The sequence below is a fragment of the Corylus avellana genome, chromosome ca6 (assembly GCF_901000735.1).
Source record: "Corylus avellana chromosome ca6, CavTom2PMs-1.0".
In the NCBI taxonomy this organism is placed as follows: Eukaryota; Viridiplantae; Streptophyta; class Magnoliopsida; order Fagales; family Betulaceae; genus Corylus; species Corylus avellana.
In genome coordinates, this window is record NC_081546.1 from 6,556,789 (window position 1) to 6,567,362 (window position 10,574).

At 34.8% G+C, this 10,574-nt stretch overlaps 1 protein-coding gene across 1 annotated transcript; it reads right to left on the reverse strand.

Annotated features, from left to right (window-relative positions):
- Positions 1-8,418: 8,418 nt before the first annotated feature.
- LOC132184220 (uncharacterized) lies at positions 8,419-10,053 on the reverse strand. Its single transcript, XM_059597767.1, has 3 exons — positions 9,429-10,053; positions 9,148-9,333; positions 8,419-9,044 (listed from the first exon to the last, which is right to left on the reverse strand). Exons 1-3 carry the CDS (start codon positions 9,915-9,917, stop codon positions 8,760-8,762), a joined length of 960 nt encoding a protein of 319 aa, XP_059453750.1. The 5' UTR covers positions 9,918-10,053; the 3' UTR covers positions 8,419-8,759.
- Between the last annotated feature and the right edge of the window lie 521 nt (positions 10,054-10,574).

Sequence of the window (10,574 nt, forward strand, 5' to 3'; positions counted from 1 at the left end):
ACCATAATTTTTGTAGTGTGACTTTGTAACTTTCATAACTTTCGGCTATGATTTTTCAGAGTTGTATGCTCTATGATGTAAGAACTTTATATTTATGAAATTTTATCAATGGAAGTTCCATATTTCTAAAATAAAATAAAATAAAAGGTGGCAATCTCATTAGTTAAATAGGGGCATTTATATGCAAATTATATTGTCTGTTTAAGGGACTCCAATGTTAGGTATAATAACAATATTATATTCTTAGACCTTGCAATTCCCTTTATTTTATAATTGGCTCCTTTATTTTGGTCCTTTTACTGGATTGAGTAATGCTATATTTTAATACCACACATAACTATCTTACAATGTTAACGTGACAGTCCCATTAAGCCCTTAAATTTTTTTAAACAATGATTCATAGAAGGGTTATTTTCACATCAGCATTGTGGGACAATTATAAGAAGAAGAAGAAAAAAAATTATAACATTACTTTATTGGATTTGATTCAATAGACATGTTCTTAATCAGAAAAAGTAATGTTACATACCGCGTTTTTATTGCATAATTATTTTTCCAATGTTGACTGGATTTTTTTATTTATTTTTTTAACAATGACAAATTTAAGGTTGGTTGAAACTATTATGTCAGCATTATATATATATATATATATATATATATATATAGTGTGTGTGTGTGTGTGTGGTTTCTATTTTCTAGCATTACTCCATGGGAAAGAAACTTTTTTTTTAAAAAAAAAAATTACCTTAAAGGCTGAAGAACAAATCAATTTCATGTCCTCAGCTACCCTTCAATATGGAAAGTCGGATTTCAATCATTAGGGATCAAAGCTTTATTCCTTTTTTTTAGTGACCAAATTAAGCTTTATTTTGATAGTTTTAAATGTCAATCATATCCAAGATTAATTTATTTAGACGGTGGTTAAGCCAATCATAATGTCCACACTTGCAAGCTGGTGTACTCAGGAAATCCCATAACTTAACGAGGCTTTAAAAAAATTAAGAGTAAATTAAGCATTAACTGAGTATAATATAAGAATGCTTAGGAAATGCAAAATAGCATTTTTCTAAATTAATCTACCCTCAGTACTTGGGAGTTTTTTGTTTTACAACATAGCCATCGATCGATCTAGCTACCAGGTGCATTTAGTTGATTACTGTTTTCATATATATATATATATATACATTTAGTTGTCACAATTAACAAATAAATTGTCCCATATGAAGTAAACAATGATATTTACTTTGAAGGGACCTATTAATTAATAAAGTAGATTAAATAAATAAAAGGGAGAGGGTCTGATGCGTCCATGCAAAAGTTAAATTTTTTTTCATAAAAAAGACGTTAAAAAAGCAGCTTCTTCCAGGAATAATCTATCCAAAATCTTAGTCCAAAAGGGTTTCCGCATAAAAAAGAAGAAGAAAAAAATATATGTAGACTTGCATGGCCCTATATATATATATTGTTTGATATCAAATAACAAAGCTCATTTTAACTCACTTTATAGTTGCATTAAAAGGAGAGAACAACAAGAGTTGTCTTTCCTCCCATTATCTTTCTTTCCTCTTTTCCTTCTCTTTTTTCCTTTCCCTTTATTTTTTCTTTTGTTAAAGACACCCAATTCAACTTCTACGTGAGAAAAAGATCCTTCCATAAACGTCAGAAACTTTGCCATTTATACAGGATAATTGCTAGGGTTCATAGTATATTCTACAACAAGATAACTATATATTAACATTATTACATGCAGTACCCCAAATTTAAAAAAGAAAAAGAAAAAGAAAAAAAAAAAGAGCTTTAGATAATCCCATTGATGTGATATCGGACCTTTGAATCGCACTAATAACATGCTTTTTTAACATAATCAGACCATGGCCGACCTCGCATGTCAAAAGATGGGTCCCAAAATGGAGTTTTTAGTACAAAACATGGACACCCATGTATGACCTAAATATGATTAACGGAAAAAGTAGTATTAGTCACCGAATGTCAAAAAAGACAACAGAAGAAGGGAATGGTGTATTTTGGTTTAGAAGAAGAAGAAGAAGAAGAGGGGAGGGAGGGGGGGAACATAAAGGCTGTTGGATCACATGCACATCACATTCTTTTTCTCCCTTCTCTTCTCTTCTTTTTATACTGTGGCTGATGAACGTTGAGGAAAAGGTGTTTTGGAAAAGGGCCCCACACTTCAAGGCTGCTACAAAAATACTTCCTCAATCCAAGGGATTCCGTGTGATCATCACCCCAATCTGGGTCCCTCCATCATCTTCACCATCATTTCATGCATATATAGCAAGACCCACCTCTCACGTCCATTACTTACAAAGCAAATGCTTAAAGTGCCATTTTTTTCTGATGACAGCCAATAATGCACCATATCAAAATCCCCAATCTCATCTACCTCATCGAAATTCGGTGAAAATTACCTTAATTTCACACTTATTTTTATTATTAAGAAAAAAAAATCATATTAAGCCACATAAGTTTTCATCTTATTTCAATTTTAAGAATACACAATCTTTAGGTTAAGAGAAAGTTTAAAAATAAGTTCCCCTGTTACTTTACCACTAAAGTTGACACGTCAGGAACACTCCAATGCAATATCACGTCAACAAGTGTTATGTCATTTATTAAAAAAAAAATTAAAAAAAAAAACACAAAAGGCCAACAAAAAATAATCGATCTAACATATAAAACTTAAAGAAACATAAAATCAGAAAACTTAAAGAGCAAACACACAGTAACAAAAAGACTTCAGTTTTGTTCGTGTGGCAATATCACATTGGGGTGTTAAGATGGATGTTAACGTGTTAAATGAGACATATATACGTGGCAAATGACAAACTGTTAATTTTGACAATAAAGTGATCATAAAGAGATCTATTTTAAATTTAGGCAAACTATAAGGACTGTATTATTAAAATTGAAAATTCAATAACTAAATCCAAATCAAATAATAACGGGTAAATATAATTGTTCTTCTTCTATTACTATTATTATGCCGTTATACTAAAATCATTTGCATGCGTTGTTTGGTTGATCCGGACAGTCTGGTTTTCACTGATTTAATAATTTCACATATTTCTATAATCATACTAATATTATTGCCACCTAATTATCCACTAAGAAAACCCTTTTGCTTCTACTCAATCATGTCAAGCATAAAGTTTGCAAGTGATGAATATTATCTGATGCAGAACATTTGACGGTCCACAATCTGGTCCATATCTGCATTCATGTTCTGTTCTCACGCGCACCTTAACCGGAGGTGCTAAGGATGCCCCAATTATAGGAGATCCAACAATCATTATCCTCATTATTATCATTTTAATTTTCTTCAAACCCCATGCTAGCCTTGCTAGCTGCTAATTATCAAACCCCACTATGTAGATATACACCTGTGATATGATTGAAGATGGAAAATTTGGTGATTCTAGAGGATAATATGAAAGTCATCTAGATTTGCAGCTAGCTAGGGTTAATGCACAATGATGTTTTGTTTTGTTTTTTTTTTTTTTTTCCTTTAGTTTAATGAATGAATTAACAAAGGACGTGAAAGTTAAGGTGGGGTTTGTTGTTCTAGGACCACAACCACTGTTGCCAAAAGTGGAACCCAGAAACTATACGTATCATTCTTCTGATATGCTATATTGGCTTTATTTACAGATGAAGATCAGTGAAGCTGTTTTCACGTCCCACCAAGAAGCATGGATACGTACTAGACCAACAAAAAGAACAGATAAATACAACCATATCAGACAAACCCTACTCAGGCTACTCTATAACCAAGATTAAGGTTTTTAATTAATTATACCTTAAAACACACAAGAAAAAGAGGTTAATGTGCATATATGACCCATGAAACCTTCTACCCATATAAACGTATTCCAGGTATATTTTTTTTGATGGCTTTGCTGAAATTCATTAACACAATGTTGCATGCAGGTTTATGATATATATTATCATCATCACTAGATAACACCTGCTTTTAGATATACAATGAATTCTCCACCAAAAATAGAAAACAAATCATGTAAATTAGGTTATCATTAACTGAGATTCTCTCGGGGAACACCCTCCTTGACTGAAAGTGACATGAAGAAATTCTACACCGCAAGTTCCTTATGCCGGAGACATCTCATATACATCCAAAATAAGGGATAAATACACTTAAGTTTGTAATTTTCAAAACAGCCTTACAAACTGAGTGAGTTCACTTATGAGTGTTGAATCCCACATTGAAAAAATATAAAAAAGAAAAGAATACTTAATATACTTAAGTCGACCTTAACCCATTGGCTTAGGCTTTTGGGCTAGAGTTATGTTTAACTATGTATATTAATGTACTCTTAGTAAAAAAAAAAAAAAACTCCATAACCGATGTGAGATTTTGACCTAAAATTTCTTAAAATACACATTTTTCGCTAAGAAAATCAAATTAATAATTAATAAGATAAAAAAATAACAAAACAAACTACATTAAAAAATAGTTTTTTTTTATTGATTAATTATTATAAAGGGCAAATTTGATTTTTCTATGGTCAAAGTGAGGGTATTATTAGAAGATTTTGGTCAAATTTTATTTTTGATCAATCTTAACTATCAACGCTAACAGAGTGCCCTTTTTGCTATAAAATGGTAGTTTGATATATCCAAATATCACATCTGTAAGTTTATGAGGCTCTTTTAAAAATGATTGTTAGTTCAAGGGGCGTAAGTTTATTTAACCCCCAAAATAATTAGGTCCATAGGATGCAAGTGGAATCCCGCTCGAGTCAATCCAAAATGATCCAATATTCTAAACTAGGTAAAACTAATTTTTAGGTTATGTAATACACAATTAAATTCATTATTTCCTACTACATATACCTTAAGCTTTTGAAATAATTAGTGATTTAACACAGTATTACAGGAGATGTATTGATTTCGAATCCTGACTCCATTGTTTCGGCCCTCATTTCAGTATAGTTTATGCGTTAGACCTCACTTATTGAGTAGAAAAGTGTTAAAGTATTAATTAAATGCTTAAATTTGTCATTAATTTCTTATTAATTTAAGCTATTGTGAGTGATTTAACAGTAGAAACATTCGGTTATTTGTAGCCTAAAAAAACAAGTGCCTTTTATATTTTTGAAGTACTCCTACATCTATAAACAATATTAGGAAACCAAAGCTGAGATTAAAGAAGGAATAACTTTGACTGCAAAAGAAAATATAAAGGAGTCTCAAAAATTATCCCACTGATGTATAACGTCTATGAAAAGGAGGTATAGAGATATATACAAAGTGGAAGGAAGAAGCCTTAGAGATGCATGGCGGGCCAAAGACCCCACAAAGAGAAAGAAGAAAAAGAAAGGAGAAAACAGCTTTATAGGGAATATGGAGGGGAGTTGGATGATTGAACTGAAGTAAACTTACACTGATCTTCATTGATTTTTCTTTTTCTTTTTATTTATTTATTTTCTTTTCCCTTTTACTAATCAAAAATAAAAATATTTATTGAAAGAGAGAGAGAGAGAGAGAAAGAAAAAAGAAAAAACTGAAAAGCAAAGGGCATGAGTATGACAGGACTTAGATCGGCTGGGGTTTGCGGTGGAAGGTGAAAGTGGAGGTGGTGGGAATAATAATAACAATAATAATAATAATAATAGAATGCAAGATAGTTATAATGATGGGGGAAGCATATTCACTTTCCTCTTTGTCATCACTTTCTAAGGCATGATTAGAAAAAAGTTCATCAATCTTCTCATCCCCTAAAGAAAAGCACTCTAGCTCCTCCACTTTGTCCAATACAAACTTGCTTCCCAAGCCTTCTTCTACCACACTAAATATCGAACATTATTACAGGACAAAAGTTAATCAAGCCAAGTATAATTATCGATAGTACAACGATAATTACGCTATTTTTCATTTTCTTGCCTTGACTCAAGTCCTAATTTTGACCCTTCAATTTTTCGTTTTAATTGCGGGCCATAGCTTGATGAGAGAGTAAATAAGGTAAAAACAATTTTCCTATTCCAAATTCAACTGCCTTTTCAGTTTTCATCCATATATGCAATTCCTTCCCATAGCCTACAATATTTACCATCTTTTTTATGTAATGAAAACTACAAAGAATACAGGTTTCTTAACGTTGTATTCTCTTTATTTATTTTAATTTTTCTATAGCCAATACTGAGTGCTCTCCAACCAAGGGTAGCCCCATAAGAAGGGGAAAAAAAAAAAATCGCTAATTTTTTACTTGCTACCACGTCATTTCAATTTTATAACAATTTATTAAATAACATTACTTTTTTTATTTTTGTGCCTCTTATAGATTTGTAAAGGTGGGTCTGGGCTTGGCTCAATTGCAGCCCAATTTTCGTCGTTGACAATGGTGTCTAGAAGCAGGCAGATGGTTTGGGCCTGGGCTACTCCAGGATGGGGCTCAGAAGCTCGCGACCAAACAAACTTAACTTGACAGTAATGTGTTTTTCATGGGCATTGACAGTAATGGATGTCGCTTCCGTGCTTTTTAAGCCTGAGGGGCCCCCAGGAGCACTCTTGGACTGGTGGGCCTACTGGAAAGCTATATTGGGAATTGGGCCCACCAGTAATTGGTCGATTCTCTAATTGATTAGTGTCCTAATCAACAAAGAGCATATTTGAGTGTGTATTTGAAGGGTTTAAAAGTCCGTTTAAAATTCAAAAAGTCAATTTGAAGAAAAAATTACTCTTATGGTAAAAAATTTGAAAGCGCTTTTGAAGGTCCAAAGAATTAAAAAAAAAAAAAAGGCCAAAACACACTTTGAGCAAAAGTTTAAAAATGAAGTTTTTGCCAAAAAAACGTTTTTTTGACTTAAAAACTCTATTTCCCAAACATACTCTAAGTAATCTAGAGCTTGGGCCTTTTGGAATTCTCGGTTCGAAATTGATCCTTCCTGTAGTCCGTGATTCCCTTAGGTGATTAGTGTGCTACTTTACTGGGGAATCTGGAACTTAAGTCAAGTGGGTTTTTTGATCTGCGCCTCAAAGCTTTTATTGGGCCCGCCAGTGGGGGCTTCTTCAACCGGGCCTGCATTTGGGAATTGGGCCCTGTATATTGCCTGTGTCATCGTTCTCTCTTCTATTCTTAATACCAACATCTTTGTATTTTCATTGTTGGTTCTCCATTTTTGCTGTTTCTTGTTGACTTCTTGTAGCTTAATTAGTTCATTGTTACCGCAATTAGTGTGGAGAGCACAAAGAAGGATGCATTTAGAACAGAGGATTTTTGCAGATAGAAGGTATAAGGTGCAGTCCATGTGATTTTTGCATTATATCATGAGAGTACCAGTTGCCCTTTGATCTCATACATTTACAACAGCGGTGGACCAGATTTGAAGTCTTTTTCTTTCTTCCCTTCTATCTTTCTTTTGGTTTAAATTTTGCTGTATTTTCTTGTTTTAGAAGTTCTTATAAGGATAAAGAGTCCTCACTTTACTGCAATGGTTTTTTTTTTTTTTTCTTCAAGAGCGAACCACATGTGGCTTTCTACTTGAGTAAGAGTGAGATTATGGGTGGATATAGGTTCAGTTGGTGTCGGTAGAGATGTTTTTGCCTACTTAACCGTTGAAGTAAGTTAATTCTAACTTCATACCGATAAGGAATAATTTCAACTTTTTTTTTGTTTTACAAGCTTTTATGTTAAGATTTATCAACTTTCTTATGACTAGAGAATTAGTAAATTATATGCTTTTATAAATAAAAATAAAAAGTAAATCCATAGACAAAATAATAGGGAAATTTACTAGATAAAATTCAAATTTCATTTGAAAAATCGATAAAGTCAATTAACCGATGAAAAAACAATTCTATCTCCTACGGAACCGAATTGATATCGAAACAATATTTTTATGCTGCCTACTAACCACCAGAAGTCGATTGTCAGTCGGCGATCGTTCGTTGGTAGACCCTAAACAATTAATCTACCCATTCCTAAGTGAGACCAAAGTAGCATCACTTGCTAAGACCTCAACGAGAAGAGTAATGATATAAAAAAGACCGAAGTCTTCTTAAAATCCTCTCAAATGTAACGTAGATTTTAAAATCACTAATACATCAAAATTCAATAATGATCATCTTAAATTGAATAATGATTTTAAAAGCCACGTCACGTTTGAAAAGACTCTTAAGAAAACTCTAATCCTCCTTAATATTATCACTCCAACAAGAAAGGCCTAAACGGGTATGAAAACCAAGAAATTACAAACACTCCTTCAAACCGAAGTGAACCATAACTTCACTCAACTTCGTTTGTAAGTACATGTTTAGGAGACAGAAAAACACAGCTAGAAACCAATAACATAGTCTTATCCTGACCTATTTTAATATTTTAATTTAGGTAAATTGAAGCCTCCCAAACACAATCCTCACCGACAATTTGTAACACAGCCAAAATTCTGAAGATTAATCTTATTGCATCATTATAAACTTAATAATGGCATTACATGGCCGGACGGCAAATAATTCCTTCATAATTTTACACTATATTTAAAATTACACAAAAGGTCACCCACCACTCCAAGTTACAACGGAATCCAACCTGTTTCCCACTCGTCGGGCATTTGGGCAGCCAAAAAGTCCAAAACCACGTTCCTCGCCCGCTGCCCATACCTCAAAAGTTGACCGCTGAGCTGTCTCTCCACTTCTCTCCGACAAAAAGAACCAAGAAACAATTTAAATAAATATTAAAAAAAAGAAAAGAAGTATTGCATTTTTTTCACTGCTTTGCTCCAGAATCAATTGTTGTATGTGCAATTCTTGAGCGAGATTGCTACGTTGAGCTTTTTCGGATCATAGGTGAGCGAACAATCAATCCCCTTGTAGAACTTGGGCTTGACCAAGTTCCCCAGAACGTTAGCTCTAGATCGAATCACGAAGTTCAATTTCAAAGGCACCGGCAAAGCCGACGTTCCCGATGCACTGTTCAGGCTGGCTCCACTTCCATACAGAGGAATTTGATCGCCTGTCACTGTCACAGTAACTGATGCTCGGCTCTTCCTTTTTTGATAAAAGTTCTTCACCTGCAATACCCAATTCACAGAATTAAAGGAAGTAGAATACTGAGACCAGGATCTCTTAAATTTTGGGCTGTGAAGAAAAAATAAGGGTTTTTTTCTGTTTTACCGATCCAGAGGCGACAGTGAGCTCGGAATAAGATAGATCTAGCGGTGTTGATGTGACATGGACGCCGAAGAATGTGCCGGTGTTACGATATGTGAACTTGACGGAGGAATTCACGGAGATCATATCAGTGGCGACCCCTGTCGAATCTGAACCCGCTTGGATCTTGAACTGCTCAAATGTTATACTCTGCGAGAAAAATAAGCAAATTCATCAAAACCCATTTCACAATTTGCCAAGAAAAATGTATAAACTACAATTATTTGAAGACAGTAGAATTATACCTTCATGGTGATCTGGGGTTTCATAGGCCTGCTGGCACCCCATAAAATCAAGGAAAAGATTGAGAAGAGAGCAAAAAAGCCAATAACAAAAGCGAGAACATAGCACCGACGAGGGAGACCCTTCCGACGCTCTTCATCCTCAAGAAGCCCTTCTTCTTCAATCACATCGCACTCCTTCCAGGGCTTCTGACCCTTTCTGTGGCCGTCGCGCGAGCTGTCGTTGGGCGAGATCTTGCGAGATCCGGGCTTGAGAGACCCAGAGAACCTACTGGTGGAGGACTCGCGGGAGTGGCGACCCACGGAGGAGTGGGAATGCGGTGGGGAGCCCATGGGGCTGAGCACCGGAGTGGAGTGGAACGACGTCGCCGTCTTCTCCCCATCGTGGGAGTCCCGGGACGGGCTCTGCACGTAGTAGACTTGCCGGCGAGGAGATCTAGTCGGTGAAGACGGTGCGAGGCTTGTCACCTCCGAGTCCGTCTTTGCGTGCATTCTCTAGGATTCCAAATTAACACCGACGGCGGGTTTTCTTCAGCTTTAGAAACTGATCGGAGTTGAACGACTATCTTTTTCTTTCCCTCTCAGGCCTGCAAGTGCTTACTGCTGACTTTATGAGTTTATGGATGGTTACTTGCTTGTCGACTGGAGGGACAGAGGGTAATTAAGAAATTGCGTTAATTGGGACTTTTAGAGTATGTGAAACGTGGAATATTGCAATTATAGATTCCAGTAATAAACTTTTTTTTTTTTTTTGTTTTAAGGATTAATTACTTTTTTTTTTATTACTTAGATTTTTACGTTTTTATTTTTTCTTTTCTAAGTTTTAATTCGTATTACATGTGAGATGATATTTGACTAATGAGTAATTATCAGTTTAGTATCTCTATCTTCATTCGATCAGCCAAATTAATAAATTGCAATGAGAATGGTTTCGGCTACCCTTACAGCCCCAATTTGGGAGTGGTTCGATTAATCCTAAGGCGTTTGAGAGTGGTTTTGGCCACTTACTTTTTGGCCATTAGTGGTGACCGAATCACCTCTAAGGGCCTTAAGAGTGGTTCGACCACATCTAGATGGGCTGCAGTAGTGACCAAAACCACCTCATAACATTCAATTAGTTTGGCTAACTGAATGATGACAAAGGTACTA